This window comes from Pistacia vera, unplaced genomic scaffold (genome assembly GCF_008641045.1).
Source record: "Pistacia vera cultivar Batoury unplaced genomic scaffold, PisVer_v2 Contig320, whole genome shotgun sequence".
NCBI lineage: Eukaryota > Viridiplantae > Streptophyta > Magnoliopsida > Sapindales > Anacardiaceae > Pistacia > Pistacia vera.
The window spans coordinates 3,722,195-3,739,644 of record NW_022196136.1 but is presented as its reverse complement, the minus strand read 5'-3'; the positions used below and the strand labels follow the sequence as shown (position 1 = coordinate 3,739,644).

Here is a 17,450-nt window from a genome sequence, read left to right as displayed (position 1 = left end):
ATCTAATTCTGGTCTAAGGTAGCATTAACAGTTTTATGTCTACAGAAGCTAGATGAATCCCTTGAAGATGTTGGACTCTATTAAGGGCTGGAAGACTGGAAGCTGTGACTTTGCCGATCTGCTGGACAGGTATATTTTTGAGAAGTTTTGATTGCAGAATTCCTGTTTTATTTCCCTTTTCTGGCATCATAGATACTCCAATTTTGGCAGCCATGGAGAGCTCCACATTATGCCCTTTGGAGGAATGGACCTATTTCCATCTGTTGAAGCCCTGGTGAAGAATGGAAAAAATAGAACTCTTCAAGCCATTGAACTGGAAATGGTATTGGTCACCAGTGGCGTCTTTGGAAATGGGCTTCCTATTGTACATCAGAGGTAAGCTTGAAAACAGCCATCAAAGAGCTTTCTTGCTTATTACATTGAGTGCTGTAACATTTAATGCTATTCCGTTGCTTACTATCTCTTTATCTGATCATGCTGTTCTTTGTCTCTCTAGAGCAGGCAAGATTTCTGAATTATTTTATAGGCCTTTTAATTAAATTTTCACACTTTGCTGTGGAAACCCTTGAGAATGTATGAGTGCTTTTTTTCATACTAGGAGTTTTACCTCCAAAAGATTCTGTGAGTCTTCATTTTCTTGAACTAACAGAAATTTTCCTCCCTTTTTTTGAAGAAAATTTCTGAACAGGATGGTGGTAATATGAAACAGCTGTATATGCTGCCCAGTGTAGCAACTTAAGCACATGCTTCAATCTGTACGGACGGGAGGTTAAAGGAACTTTTAAAGATTGCCCCTCGCTGTTTTCAATTTTTTTTCTTAAATTTCATTCAAGATTCTGTTGAAGAGATAGCCAGCATCTGACTCCTTAGCATTCTTACCTTGTGAAACTTTGTCTAATTCATATAATATTTTATTCACTTCAGTTTGTGAAATTCTGCACGTTGCAATATGGCATACCTTTTTTAGTGGAATTTTATATTATATTAGGACTATTGTCTTATGGGTTTGAGATGTCTTTTTACTGGATGAATATTTTAGACATTGGTTTGTGATACCAAAGAACTTAAAATTTGGTCCTCTATTCTGCTTAGCATGCAAATATTTTACTCTGTATCACTGGGTTACTCCTCTTCTAGGACAAGACATTGCACTGAATATTTTTTATCATGTATGAAGAGTGTTAGTCAACTGCATTTTTTTTGATACATTAATTATTATTTCCGGGTTTGAGGATCCCATGTGGGTACCTATCTTCCCAATTCTGGAATTTGGCACATCTAGTGCTTGTGCTGAGATATTTACCTACTGATGAAATGAATAATCCTATTAGGGAGGAGCTTATGATTGTTGGTGATCACATTATACACATGTAAGTAATTATAAGCCCAGCTGTTTTAGATGTCTGTGCCTTTTTCCCAAACTGTGCTTAAAGTTTAGAATTTTTCTTTTAATTCCTGGAAAGATACAGATTACTGAGCTTGTGTAGCATATGTCGGGTTGTGTACGGTTCCAACATTTGTGTTTGTCACAACCGTGATATTTCTAGATAGTTGACAGTAGTATCAGTTATCCTATATGAATTTTATTTTCTTAATTTTGTTTGAAAGCCAGGACGATGCTCTTTTGTATTTTGAGGTCCAGGTTTCTTTATTTATAATTTTCTGAGCTGGAATGTCTGATAACAAGTATGTGATGTTTTTGTTTTTGAAGCAACACGAGGAATTGGTTGGGATTTATGCTTCCCAGCTTGGATGCCACCATTGTATTGACCTCTTTGTGCACATGATGGAACTAAGGCTAAAGAGCCAGTGCCTATAACTCCCTATGGAGGTTATGCTTCTATTGCATCCTCGTCCTTTATTATGTTTTGCTATCATTATAAGTTTTCTTTAGACTATATATCACATTATCTTTGGCTTTTTCCCCTGCAATTTTTCATTATTTTGACTTGCAGTATTATTTTCTTTTTCATTATGATAGTGTGCATGTGAACTATAAAATCTTCCTCTCTGCTATGGAGTATTTGCCCTTTTCTCCAGGAGATGATTCAAAAGGCAGTTTTGAAGAAACTATTGAGAGGTAGTTATATGTTTTCTGAAGCACATGTTTTCTTTCTCGAGGTAGTGGCAAAGTCAATGAGGATTTTGATGAAGAGTTGATGTATTTATGATATAATCTAACAGGGTTTTGTCAAGATCTCGGGAAATCCAACTTGGGAAATATGACAAAGTAACTGATGTTGCAGAGCAGCACCGGCTGCAGAGTCTTCAAAAGGCTATGGTAATCCAATGGTTATGCTTTACACCTCCATCCACCATTGCTGATGTTGCAGATATCAGTGCTAAACTGCTTATGCGAGCATTGATACACAGGTAATTCTAGTCCTATGTTTGTAGTATTAGTGTTTAATAATCTCGAAACTTTGAGTAGTTGCAATTGTTTCATTAAAATGGGCAGTATTAGGTTGTGGCAGTGTTTACTGGTTTGAAATTGTTATTATTATTGCATTAAAATCTTCAACACTCATACTGATGAATCATTTAAAGTTGTTCTGTTTTGTTTCTCCCCTGGTTCAGAAGGTTCTCTCTAGTGCATTTTGGTTATGCATGCTTGAAAAGCTCAAATTGGAATAAACCCTTAGTGCATGTTTATTCACTTTCAGATATTAATCAATGCTTTTTTCGACAGCAACATATTATTCAGGGAGTTTGCCTTAATTTCTATGTTGAGAGTGCCAGTAGTGCCTATAGGTGCGCATCCATTACTTAGTTTCCTTGCTGAACCTTTGAAGCAGCTTTCAGAAACTCCTGATACACTTAAGGATTATGTTTCTGAGAATCTAAAAGAGTTCCAGGACTGGGTATGCTTCATTTTGTATGTGTCCTGTTTATATTTTGAAATTTGGTTAGCATCTGTGACCTGATTATTTATCTATGAATAAAAATATGTATTTTTTAATTTATGTAGAGGGAGTACTATTCCTGTGATGCAACGTATCGGAACTGGCTTAAAATTGAATTAGAGAATGCTGATGTCCCTGAACTCTCATTTGAGGAAAAACAAAGAGCCGTTGCAGCAGCCCAAGAGACACTGAATTTATCTTTAGTATTGCTTCAACGTGAGTAACACTGTCTATCTCTTTTCGTGGACAGTTAACAAGCACATGCTCAGACATCGAGAGATATTAAATTGACAAGATATTCTTTTGATTGAGGAGGATTTATGCTCCTCATGCCCTATTTTGTTCTATGAACTTTATGGTTATATTATTAGTTCTTTGACATTTGATGATTTAAATTCTTAATACGGGAAAAGAAAATCCATGGTGGGTTTCCCTTTAAGACCATATATATGAATCAACTGAACCATTATTCCTTGAATTGCATGCTACAACAATTATCTGCCTGCCTACTGGCAAATGCATGTGTCCTGATGCCACCATATGTGCTGCAGTAATGAGTGCTCTTTATTCTACAGTGAGCGAGGAAGTTGTGCTAAATCGCCGATTAATGGTATGTTTATTATTGTTGTGTAAAATAAAACTTGGAAAAAGAAATATTCATATGCCTAGCATAATGATTAGGATATTTGGGTACAATTGTACAGCTACGTTTCTTTGAGTTCAGCTGTTCAGGTGTTAATTGATTTTATTAATTTAATGGCTTATTGGCTATTTCGTAGATTGGATGATTTAGGTCTCTAGTTAAGTATTTGTTTTTAATGAATATTTCTATATGAAGGATGGCTTTGGATTTCTGTCATGCAATGTTCAAGTTCTGGATGTAAACTGTGTTTATTATTATTAATTATTAGTTACAGATTAAAGTTCCCAGGGAAAAAGAAAAGGGATTTGCTTACTTAATGATGGAACAGCACAACCTTAATGTGATTATCTTATTTATTGCAACTAGATCTTCTTTAAGTAGGTATTCTAGAGAAAATCAATTTAATGAGAAGATTAAGAGAGAGAAAAAGATGTAGAATTTTGAAAATATGTTAAGAATAGGATCTTTTTGTTATCTAATCTTTTATTTCTTCTACCCAGCAGCCTTCTTGTGTGGCTTTGTTGCTCGGATAATACATGAGTATTATTATTGGAGAACTATAATCACGGGGCACAAATTCATATTTTTAATAGTCACACATGAACCTTAAAGAGGGCAAGAATGGAGAAAAAACCATCTTGTTTTCGCAAGAATTGCAGGAGTGGAGTTTGACAAGTACTCTGTAGCATAATGAATGTTTATTTTAATTTTTATTGTTTTATGTATCAATGTTTCTGGAAGTCTACTTCATGATATATTTCCCTTTGTCCGTGATTAAATTTTTATGTTCAGGTGAATGTTTCTATTTCATCGAGCAACAATTACTGCATCGAGGTTGTGCTTCGCTGTTTGGCAGTAGAGGGTGATGGACTTGGGTCTCATGACCTAAATGATGGTGGCATTCTTGGTACTGTGATGGCAGCTGGCTTTAAAGGTAAAGAATACTACTGAGGCTACATTTCTGGCAAGCATGCATGTGGTTGCAACTGTGCTTGTTTTATGATGGTATTATTTAAGTGCTTATTGAACTTGTAATCATTTAATGCAGGGGAGCTTGTTCGGTTCCAACCAGGAGTTACAATGGAGATATGTCGATTGGATGCTTGGTATTCAAGTGAAGATGGTTCTTTGGAAGGTCCAGCGACATATATTATACGGGGACTTTGTCGTAGGTGCTGTCTTCCAGAAATCATTCTTCGTTGTATGCAGGTACAGCTTTTTCACTCAAAGAAGTCCCTTATTCATGTGTGATTTGACTATTTTAATATATTGAAACATTTTCATAGATATTCTCTGTTTTTTTCTATATCAACAACTTTCAGCATTTTGATTATTCACTCTCTTGTAGGTTTCTGTTTCGCTTGTGGAGCCGGGTAATGAACCTGAAAGCCATGATGAGTTGATTGAAATTTGGAGTAATTTATGACTTCTATGACTTACACATTTGTAGACTTCTTGCCCCATTGGAAAATCAAGTATTGAAATCGCATTAAGTTTCGAGAGTCAAAATGTTTGAGTCAGTGTTCACGAAATAGATGTTGATGAGCTGTGACCATTGGTTTTCCACAACTTGAACCTTTTTTCCATAATTTGGTCATACCTTAAAATTTTTGTTTAGACTTCTTGCCCCATTGGAAAATCAAGTATGGAAATCACCTTTTTTCCATGATTTGGCCCTACCTTAAAATTTTTGTGTAGACTTCTTGCCCCATTGGAAAATCAAGTATGTAAATCACATTAAGTTTCAAGAGTTAAGATGTTTGAGTCAATGTTCATGAAATAGAAGTTTATGAGCCGTGACAATTGGTTTTCCACAACTTGAACCTTTTTTCCATGACTTGGCCCTACATTAAAATTTTTTTGTAGACTTCTTGTCCCATTGGAAAATCAAGTATGGAAATCACATTAAGTTTCAAGAGTCAAGATGTTTGAGTCAATGTTCATGAAATAGATGTTGACCTTGACCCATAAAAAATATGGCAAAGCACATGAGTAACATTGTCTATCTCTATTCATGTACACTTAACAAGCACATGCTCAGACATGGAGAGATATTAAATTGACAAGATATTCTTTTGATTGAGGTGGATTTATGCTCCTCATGCCCTATTTTGTTCTATGAACTTTATGGATATATTATTAGTGCTTTGTACAGATATGTTTCTTTGAGTTCAGCTGTTCAGGTGTTAATTGATTTTATTAATTTAATGGCTTATTGGCTATTTCGTAGATTGGATGATTTAGGTCTCTAGTTAAGTATTTGTTTTTAATGAATATTTCTATATGAAGGATGGCTTTGGATTTCTGTCATGCAATGTTCAAGTTCTGGATGTAAACTGTGTTTATTATTATTAATTATTAGTTACAGATTAAAGTTCCTAGAGAACAAGAAAAGGGATTTGCTTGCTTAATGATGGATCAGCACCACCTTAATGTGATGATCTTCTTTAAGTAGGTATTCTAGAGAAAATAATAGGAAAATCAATTTAATGAGAAGATTAAGAGGGCAAGAATGAATGTTTATTTTTATTTTTATTGTTTATGTATCAATGTTTCTGGAAGTCTACTTCATGATATATTTCCTTTCATCCATGATTAAATTTTTATGTTTAGGTGATTGTTTCTATTTCATCGATCAACAATTACTGCATCGAGCAACAATATCTATATTGAATTACATAGTTTTAATAATTAAAATAAGATAAAATGATTATGTCAAAGCCTATTCTTATGTTGGATTTGCTTTCATGAAATTGATGTCTTTGAGTCGTGATAATTGGTTTTTCCAATCTTTCTTCCATAACTTGGCCCTACATTAAATAAATTTTGGGTAGACTTTTTGCCCCTTTGGAAAATCAAGTATGGAAATTGCATTAAGTTTCAAAAGTCATGATATTTGAGTAAGTCTTCATGAAATAGATGTTATGACCAGTGCCAATTGGTTTTTCCACCATTTGAACATTTTTTTCCACAAGTTGGTCCTGGAGGAATAAAAAACCATTTAGAAATTGAAAATGTTAATAGCCAAAACCCACAAGAACAAAAAGCTATAAAATTAAGAGAGGATAAGATAATTTGGGCTTACTTCATACACCATGGAAACAAGGATATAAATTTATAATAAACCTTTGGAAAAAAGGAGCGAAAGATCTCATGAACACTAATGTGTCCGATGTAATAGAATTAAAAACCTAAATTGAATTGTTCATCATTTATAATTGAAGAAAACAATTGGGTGAAAAAGGACTTCTAGCAATAATGTATAGAGAGATTCTAAGAAACTTGTTACTTTAGTTGACCTTGACTCATAAAAAATATTATCTAAGTATTGTTTTTGTAATTTATCATAAAAAATGATTAATAATTAACTTCATTTCAAAAGTGGTTATGTGCCTATGCCTTTTCATATATACTATCTGGATGTATATAAATTAAAATTATTAAGTATAAAGAAATTGATTCACTGAACAACACACTATATGACAATATAAAAATAAAATGTTTTATATAATTTATTTAACAATATAATATTACTTAATTAAATTAGTAATGGTAGAGCAAGCAGTCTCAAACCGCGTAATGGAAGCAGTCTCAAACTGCGTAATTTGATTTTTCAAAGCTAGTTGTAGTCAATAGGAATTTTTCTTTCACAACAGTGGGGGCCAGCATTAATTTAGCCCTTATTGACCTCTTCTATGTCTTATAGCAAATGAAGTTGTTAGTTATGGTAGAGGAAGCAATCTCAAACCGCATAATGGAAGCACTCTCAAACCAACTAATTTTATTTTTCCAAGCTAGTTGCAGTCAATGGGAATTTTCCTTCCACAACAGTGGGGACCAACATTAATTTTGCCCTTATTAACCTCTTCTATGTCCTACAGCAAATGAAGTTATTCACTGAAAAGGCAATACTTCTATGTTTTTAGTCTATACAATATTGAGATCCAATAATATTATAAATAGCACAAAGCTAATCTCTTAGTAGTCACAGAAGCAACGCAATTAGTGTGTTATTAAGAGATGGGGTTAAAATGTGTGAAGATGTGGCTGATGTTGATTTTGATATTTATTTCTTTACAAGGAAGGAGGATTGAAGGGTGTCTGAAGCAAGAGAGATCTGCTCTCTTGCAACTTAAACATTTCTTCAATGATCCTAACCGTCTTCAAAATTGGTTTGAGGGAAATGGAAATTCAAACTGTTGTGATTGGGAAAGTGTTATTTGCAATAACACAACGGGTAGAGTGATCTCTCTTGATCTTGAATTCACAAGAAATCGAGAATTAGGAGAGTGGTATCTAAATTTTTCTTTGTTTTCTCCCTTCCTAGAACTGGAGACACTTGACTTAAGTGGCAATCTCATAGTCAGTTGCGTTGAGAATGAAGGTTATTCCATCCTCACTTTTAAATAATGAAATTTTACTTCCATGTCTTTATTAACAAGAATTGCTTTGTAGGTTTTGAAAGATTATCACACTTGACTAATCTCGTGGATCTCGACCTTAGCTACAATATGTTCAATGACAGCCATGTTTTATCAGCTTTGAGCCAACATTCATCTCTCANAGGAAAAATATCTTATATATTGCAAATAGAAAATATAAGAAAGAGATATGAGAAAGAACTGTTTTACTTTCTAAGGAGGCCCTTATCTGATTTGCCAAGGTGCTTGTAGCCCCCATCAATTTTCCTAAATCATGGGCTTTTCAAGCCACTACTGGCCGTGATACATTAAATAAAAGATATGCTTTTTAGCCTCATTTTTTTTTTTTTTTTTCAGGTTAACCCCTATATCCTATTTTAAATAAGGATATAAAAGTAGTAAAATATTTTATTGAAATTGGTTCTCAAAATTCAAGGGTAAATTTTAGTTGAAATATCCTTTTTGGGAATTAAAGTGGTCCCATAGAAAGTCTAAAACAGGTTGTTTGTTTTTTAGACTAAATAAAAAGTACGGACTCCTCTTTAAGAAATTACAGAGCAAATTGCAACCAACATTACCCTTTTGTTAAAAGCAAAAAAATAAAACTAGAAAGATTAGGATTTATGATCAACTTAAAAGATGGTAAAGTCTTAGATGTCTCAAAGATCTCTTACAATTTTTAAATACTCACATGAAATTGTCAAAAGCCTTTTAAAAACCTTGAAATATACATATATATTTGTATTTAAGATTTTATCTAACCCTGCTGAATTTTTTTTTTTTCTAGTTTAGCCTCTATACCATATTGAATATTCTTTTTCAATTTAGAATATTAAAATAATTAGTGTAGATTATTGAACAATATTTTATTACTTTTGTGCTTTTGTAGAGTTACCTTCGTTCAAGAATTTGACAAATTTAACTATTTCCGACACTGTTTTTAACAACAAATTTCTTCAAATGATTGAGGGTATGACTTCTCTTCAATCTATTGAAATTTCAAGGAGTAACCTCAACATCAGCGACACTCTATTTGACAAAGGTTAGTAACTTTTCTCTCTCCTTACAAGTAAAATTTATAATTTATGTATATAATTCTATTAAAAAAGAAAAAAAAAATAGCTCACATAGCTAGTATATTTATTAAATTTGTGCACTACAATAATTATTAAGCATATTGATTAAGTAACATTTGCATGACTATTATTACCCTTGTGCTTCATATAGTAACTATTAAGGAACATTTTTTATTTCAGGAATTTGTAAGATGCTTCATCTTCAGCACTTAGACATGAGGGACAATGGTTTAACGGGCACCTTGCCTTGTTGTCTTGCAAACTTGACTTCCCTTCAATATCTAGATATCTCATACAATCTTCAGCACTTAAACATGGGGTTCAATGGTTTAACAGGCACCTTGCCTTGTTGTCTTGCAAACTTGACTTCCCTTCAATATCTAGATATCTCATACAATGATTTTACGGGTACCTTGCCTTGGTTTTTAGCAAACTTGACTTCCCTTCTATATCTAGATATCTCATCAAATAATTTTACGGGAAATATCTCCTTATCTCCCCTTAAGGTGCTGACATCCATCCAAGAATTAAGCCTTTCAGACAATCATTTTCAAATCCCTGTTTCCCTTGAACCATTTTTTAACCACTCAAAGCTTAAGAAGTTCAATGGTGATGGTAATGAAATATATGCAGGAATTGAGTCACAATATCTGGCCCCAAAATTTCAATTAAATGTGATCAAATTATCCAATTGTGGATCTAGTGGTTCATTTCCCAAATTTCTCTACAGTCAGCATGACTTACAAGTGGTTGATCTCTCTGACATTAATTCAAAGGGAAAGTTTCCAGTTTGGTTGTTAAACAACAACACCAAGCTAGAAAGCCTTTATCTAGTTAATAATTCTCTTTCAGGGCCTTTGCAATTACCAATTCATCCTCACATGTCTTTGCAAGAATTAGATATATCCATCAATTCCTTCCATGGGCATATTCCAACGGAATTTGGAGCTTATCTACCAATGCTACAAACTTTAAACATTTCTAGAAATGCTTTAAATGGTAGCATTCCCTCTTCGTTTGGTGACATGAAGTCGTTGGGGTATTTGGATTTGTCTAACAATTTGTTGACTGGAGGAATACCTGAGCATTTGGCCATGGATTGCATCTTATTAGAAGTCCTTGCATTGTCAAACAATAGTTTGCAAGGTCAGATATTCCCTGCAAATTTTAACCTAAAAAACTTGTTATATTTACAATTGGATGGCAATCATTTCACTGGAAAGATCCCAGATAGTTTGTCTAATTGCTCCTTGCAAGGGTTGTATGTAAGTGATAACCATCTTGTTGGCACATTACCAAGGTGGTTAGGATATCAGTCATCTTTGATAGATATTATAATGTCAAAGAATCATCTTGAAGGTCCAATCCCATTGGAGTTTTGTCAACTAGAAAGTCTTGAAGTATTAGACCTTTCAGAGAACAATATTACTGGGAGTTTACCATTTTGCTTTCCGCCTTCCTCAATTAAACAAGTTCATTTGTCAAAAAATAAGTTGAAGGGCCAACTAAATGATGGATTATCCAATAGTTCTTCTTTACAGATGCTAGATATTGGATATAATCACTTTGAAAGCAACATTCCGGATTGGATTGGTACACTTTCTAATTTAACTTACCTTATCTTGACTAATAACAATTTTCAAGGTGAAGTGCCAAATCATTTGTGTAAGTTAAGTCAATTACGTTTGATAGATCTTTCTCACAACAAGCTTTCTGGGCATATCCCTCCTTGTTTAAATATCACAATAGTCATTGTTGCATCTAATTATGTACCTTTTTTTGAAAGGCTGAGCAATATGCCTCTTGAAAAGGAAGAAACTGTAGAGTTTACAACAAAGACTAGATCTTACTCTTACCAAGGAAGAATTCTTAGCTATATGTCTGGAATTGATGTCTCCAACAAAAAGTTAGTTGGTATGATTCCTAATCAAATTGGAAAACTTGTAGGAATCCATACACTTAACCTCTCTCACAACAACTTGACAGGACCAATCCCATCGACATTTTCAAATCTCAAGCAGATCGAGAGTTTAGATCTTTCATACAACAATTTGATTGGGAAAATCCCTCCCCAGCTTGTTGAGTTAAAAATTGGCTGTTTTTAGTGTGGCACACAATAATTTATCAGCAAACTCCCTGATAGGATTGCACATTTGGAACCTTTGAAGAAGTAGCTATCGAGGGAATCCATTCTTGTGGACAACCATTGCCAAAAGTTGAATGCAATTGAATCACAACCAAAGATTCAAGTATAGTGGAGAGACATGATTCATTGATATGAATGCTTATTGTTTTCTTCTATATCAGTTTTTGTGTCCTATCTGTTATGCTCTAGGGAGTTGCAGTTTTGTTGATAAACCCTTATTGGCGTCGTAGATGGTTTTATATTGTTGAGTTGTGCACAACATCCTGTTACTATTTTGTTGTAGATCATCTCCATAAGTGATTGATCATGAAATAGTTAGTCGATTATATGTAAAATCTTGTAAAATTGCATGTATTTGATGTTCATCTCAGGGTGCCAATGTTTTGTAATTTCAAAAAATGCATTTATGAATGAATAATGTTAGTGCTTGAAGAAGCCACCGAGCAATACTTTAGATGACAACAAAATTAGAGATTTTTTTATTGTTATAATGAATTATATTGCTATGACTGATGGGTGGATAAAATTATGAAATCTAAGATGTGATGTTGTGTTTTGGCGTTGAAATCATGTGTTAAATTGAATTGACTATACATCTAACTCTCGTTATGCATATCAAATCAATTGTTCATCCTCTTTCTAAAAGTTTATTTACTCAAATTATTATATTAATTAATTTCCTGGATCCTCTTTGAATAAATTGTTATTGAGAAACCCTAGATCCACTGTATATCCTTATCTCAATCCTCTTAATTATAATTACAGGATTTAGATGAGTTAATAATCAATAATTAAGAATTTAAATTTGAAAAATATGGCTTACACAATTATAACTTCACTTATTAATTAGTCAAGAAATTTTTGTCTACAAAAGAATACTATTGTTCCAATACATGTTTCGTCCAAAAAAAAAAAAAACAATGAGACAAAATTTTCGTCTTTGTCTCGTGGTGAATGGGGACGAAAATTTTCGTCTCTGATTGGGTTGATAATATGATGATATCCATAACCCAATTTGAATCAACCCTGCTAATTTTCCTTGATGATAAATCAGAGTTCAATTCACTTCACCATATAGACAAACAAAACAACAACAAGCGAGTTTCCCAATCAAACTGCACTTCTTTAACAAAGACTGTCGACACCTACCACAAGATAGGTAAGCCAAAACAAAACTGTAAAAAATGCAACAATGTGTTAGTACATGACTTTGTGAAGCAAATACAATGTAAAGGACAGCTGATAACCATTTGAGAACAGATCCTCTTCCATCATAATGCTCTCCCCACTTCTCCCACCATGACTGTTCATTCAGTCTACCATATCATGTGCCCTTTTCTCAGTCCAACCTTAGCATCATTCTTTTCCCACCTGAGTCCAAAATAATATGTTCTATCAGTGTAGCTAGATCAACTGTGCTGTTAATGTAAATAAAATACCATAATGTGATTACATACGTAAAAATCAGCTTACCATTTCTCATACCATCCGCATATTCAGTGCCTGATTTGGCTTGTTCTGGGCACTTCTCTCTATCCTTGCTAAATATGCTACAGTTTCAAAGACATAAAGGAACTAAAATATCAAATTTGGGTACAGAGTAAACCGAAATATTTTATTTCAGAATTGACAGCTGGTAAATAGCATATGCTGTACTTTACTAGGAATAATAAAAGTAGAAAAAGACCTCCATTCATCTTGAGTGAAGCATTTTAGCCATGTTTTCCCATGAATCACCTTCAGCATTTCTTCCAGATTTCTCACACCTACGGAATATGAACTCTTCTTTATGTGAGGATTTAAGTTTCAAAATGCCCCACAGGGACAACTATTAAGAAAATGGAAAGCTCAAAGCCCTTTCAATTTTAAAACAGAAATGCTTTTCTATATTACCTGCAGTTGTTTTCTATATCATGTTTTCAATATGAAAACATGAAGAAACATTTCCTACTAGACAGCCAGTTGTTGCATGGAGTGCATTAAGTCATTTCTGCTTGAAATGCATGTTACTCTAATAAGATTTCTTTACTAAAACTTGAGTACTTACAAATGTGAAACACAGTTTATATAACCCTTGACTAGAATAATGCCTAAAATAAATAGTTTTCATTGATGAATTCAAAGTAAAATAATGAACAGGGTTCAAAACACAGGCTTTACTTTTTGGTGGCTTGACTCAAGATAACTGAATAATTTTTCTACATAATTCTTAGAATAACAAGGTAAGTAATATACCTAGCTCTTTGTATCCGGTCCAGTCACTTTTCCTCCACCACTGTCAAGGATATCAATAAATCCAATTAAATGCATATACCTGGGATGATACTTAATGGAGTTATAAAACAATGTCATTGTCACAGAATATCATGACAGTTGACCATGCAAAAGCATATGAAACAGTGGCTAAACCAAATAAAAATTGAATTCCATAGCATTGCAGAGAACTATAACCAAAAATATTATCCAATTTGCTACATGCCCAAATCAACAACACTCAAGCATTCAAACTTCTATGATAAACTGGTAACATACCGTTTTTTCCATTCGAGGAAAACAATCATGAGATTGACCTCCCATTCTTGTCCATCTACATCGTATCCATTCTCGCCCAAGTCCTCCCCACTTTCTCTGTACCAAGTACTCCCATCCTCATTAGTACCAGACTCAGCCCTTTCAAGCGACTCAAGCCAAAGCAGCTCAAAGCAGGGGAGCCAAAACAGAGCCAAAGACAAAGCAAATTGAACCAGGAAAAAACACCAGCAGCAATACACAAAGATAGCAACGAACCAGCAGCAGCACAAAAAAACCCAGCAGCACCCAACACCACTCCAAAGCAGCACCAAAACATCAGAACATCAGCAGCTCACAAAGCAACACAAACAGGCAGCAGAAGAAAATCGAAAGAGACAAGAGACAAAACCCATAAATCTATGGGCAAATCCACAAACAATTATAAAATTAGGGTTCTTGTTAATGTGCTCTATTATATTTATCTAGATAAGCAAAAGAGAGCTGAACAAGTGAGTTACCCGGAAAATAAAAAACGAGATTCTGTATAAAACTAATGAAACGAGTTTTGTAATGTGTATTTGCCATCCAATCTGTTCTCTGATCAGTTCTCTTTCTCGCCAAATCACTGGGCGAAGTAGAATATTATCCAGACTTCAATCTGGTTCAGTTTCGTACTGCAACTTCGGTGCCCTAACCGCAACATGGTGAGCATATTACCGCCTGAAATAGTGTCCAGACAGATGAATTACCTAAATCCCTGCAAACTTATCATACGCTCATCAGTAAATGTAATGAAATGGAATTGCCTCAGTTGAAGCCCATTAATCAGCCAATTTAAGCATCATAAATCAGAAATTAAAAAACCCACCTTTCAAAATGGCACTGTCTTGATTGCAAGTGATGGGAACAAGTGCAGGGCTTAACAAGCGGGGATCAACTTTGAGACGACGTTATCTGGATCTGATAAGCTCTTCTAAAGGGAAAAAGCGCGTCCCTGGGCAGTTTTGGTGATTATCTTGCATCTGGCCCTTGGTATTGTCGTGCTGAGCTCAACGGCTCCTGAAAACCACTACCCGAGGTCAACAGTATAAAAGAAGGCTTAATCGCCCAAATTTTCACAGTTGCTCTTTTGTGTTTTTCGCGATTTGTATTCTCTCTGCAGGTTTGATTCTGTTCATATATGTTGTAAATCTTGTGTAAATCCGAGTGAAGATTAAGCTGTTTGAGAGTGATTCTTTGGGCGTTTGCGATTGAGGTGGTACTCTGTGATTCGTTGATAATAATAGTGCAGTGAGTTGGCTCAACTTGATGTAGTTGTTCAATATCGACAAAGGAATCCGATTAAAGATTGTGTGTTGGTGTTTGTTTTGATCTGTGGTTTTATTAGGATTAAGGTTGATTGTGTAGGCTTGCTTTCAGAGAATCTTCCGCTTATCCGTTAACTCTAGGTATGTTGCCTCCATTGTTGGAGTAATGGAAAAAATAGAAAATAGATTTCTCCATGCATTCATTGAGGTTCCAAACCGCAAGTCAAAGATTGCTTCAATAGCCATGGATCTCGATCTCGTTTTTTTTTGCTATATGAGACTGTATGAAGTTGCGACTCTGTCTCTCCGCGTCGTATCTGCAAGCTAAATTAAACTTGGGCTCTGGTACATTCTTTATAATTTTATTGTTTGTAATGGAAAAGACTCGGTGTTACTTTATGAATGCATGAGAATCGAAATGGGATGGGAAACGGGAAATGAATATGTTAAAAGAGAATAAAATATGATTTATATACAATGAAATGGGAATAAAACTAACTTGTGGCAAAATTATCATTACCGTAAGATGATTATACACATATATGATTTTAATAATATAAGTAATTAAACATAAATCACTCTTAATTTAATATATTAAAAAGAAATTAATTATGATAATAAAAAACTGATGTACTATTAATATGTTATTCCATAAAGATAAATATGTTTTTTTTAAAGATGATTTTTCTAATGTGTAGAACTGGTCATTACTGCTGATCAAGTTGACGGATGGCAACGTACTCCTTGGTTTCGATGTCAAAGGTGACAACATGACAGCTTTCTGTTGTGATCTTTGATTGGGAACAAACCGATCGGTTGAATACCGAGTTTGGACGTATGCGCGGCTGCATATCTTACATCTTATGCGATGACGTCTATCAACTAGTAGTCGAGATTGTCTCTACTGATGACTAAGATATCGATGGACATAAAGCCTTCAGTTCAATAGGTGATATTAGAAACCAGAGAAAAGTTAGCCCTAACAAGAAGGACGGAGTCCGCAGTATATACACACCATAAGAGCTTATCAAAGATTAGAGATGCGTGAAACAAATACAATTATAACACAATATTTAATCTACAAAGAAATTAATTTTGACAAAAAAAATATTGTTTACACAGTTATAAATTTGGTAAGAACAAACACACAATGAAAAGAATAACAAAAAAAATTATACTTTTGTGCAAAATTATCATTGTGTTAATATTATGATTAAAATATATTTTGGGAATATATATAAATAGTAATTAAACATAAATTACCCTCATAATTAATAATTTCAAAAAAAATTTAAAGAATAATTAATTATTATAAATACAAACGAGTATTATTAACTTATTTTTCCATAAATAAAATATTGTTTTTATTTCAAATCATATTTTCTTCCAAAATTTTTAGACCTAATCATTAATGCCGTTTCAAAGTGTGAGTGGATGGCAACGTTCCTTCATGTGTCTGAGTCACGTTCGACACGTGAAGACTTCCATGTGTGTTATACTTTGATTGGGAAATGGACACGAATTGTGTTTAGACGCATGCGTCGGTGATCAGATCTTCATGATTGCGTGACATCACATACAGTGGTAGTCGACGACCAGTTTGTCTTACTCAATCGGGATATCGATGGATAGAAAACCTTCACGTGCCAACCGATTGATACGGGAAACATGAAGAAAAGTAAAAGTGCTTAAGAAAGAAGGAGTTCATACCCCATTATTACACCATAAGAACTTATCAAATTAGAAATTTGAAACCAAATTCATCACTTCTAAACAATAGTATTGACTATACAACAAATAAATTAAAAAAACATAATTGTTTACACGTTACTAAATATTACACTCATGTTTCATTATCAATAAATTTACCATCAACTTATAAACGTAGGATGCAATTGTTGTACAAAATTATGATTACATGATGTAATTTCTTAGTTCATACGTTAAAAACCTTTACAATAATTATATTTTGTTATAATTTAGTGTTGTCATAAATAAATAATAAACTAAAGGGACTGAAAAAAAAGGACCAAAATTAAAGGGGCTGCCATGTATTTATTTTTATTAAACCTTTTTTTCTCCAACTTGTGTTGCTTGTAAAACATAAAGTGACCCTAAATTGATAGCTTTGTCAACAACCATTTCCCTAAAAGAACTTCATATCCAATGATCACTTCAGGAGCTAGATTCCGGTTTTGAAGAAGACTTGTTAGGTCAGTGTGTTTAATTGCTGGTCCTTTAGTAGAATAAGTCTATGGTTGCGTTGTGTTCAGCTTTGGGAATACTACTTTTGTATTGCCCAAAAGTAAATAGTAAAATACCCAAAACTCAGATTTTTGGGAGACATACTCCCAATATTATTCATTTTTTTGAAACCCCTAAAATTTGATAATTTAATTAAATACCCCTAAATATTCTTTAAAACTACAAAACACCCCAAAAT

At 33.7% G+C, this 17,450-nt stretch overlaps 2 protein-coding genes and 1 pseudogene across 2 annotated transcripts; all 3 read left to right on the top strand.

Annotated features, from left to right (window-relative positions):
- Nucleotides 1-52: 52 nt before the first annotated feature.
- LOC116136860 (nuclear pore complex protein NUP107-like) lies at nt 53-5,655 on the top strand. Its single transcript, XM_031422526.1, is given in 10 exon segments — nt 53-129; nt 193-375; nt 1,895-2,080; nt 2,185-2,373; nt 2,690-2,861; nt 2,969-3,119; nt 3,311-3,513; nt 4,339-4,480; nt 4,595-4,755; nt 4,895-5,655. Coding segments are annotated over 10 exon segments (1,542 nt in total). The 3' UTR covers nt 4,973-5,655.
- Nucleotides 5,656-7,550: 1,895 nt separating this feature from the next.
- Nucleotides 7,551-8,219, top strand: LOC116136859 (receptor-like protein 14). The gene is made up of 2 exons (XM_031422525.1): nt 7,551-7,930; nt 8,002-8,219. The coding sequence occupies exons 1-2, from the start codon at nt 7,567-7,569 to the stop codon at nt 8,217-8,219; spliced, it is 582 nt and encodes a 193-aa protein (XP_031278385.1). The 5' UTR covers nt 7,551-7,566.
- A 623-nt stretch (nt 8,220-8,842) lies between these two features.
- LOC116136858 lies at nt 8,843-11,209 on the top strand (annotated as a pseudogene).
- Nucleotides 11,210-17,450: the final 6,241 nt, after the last annotated feature.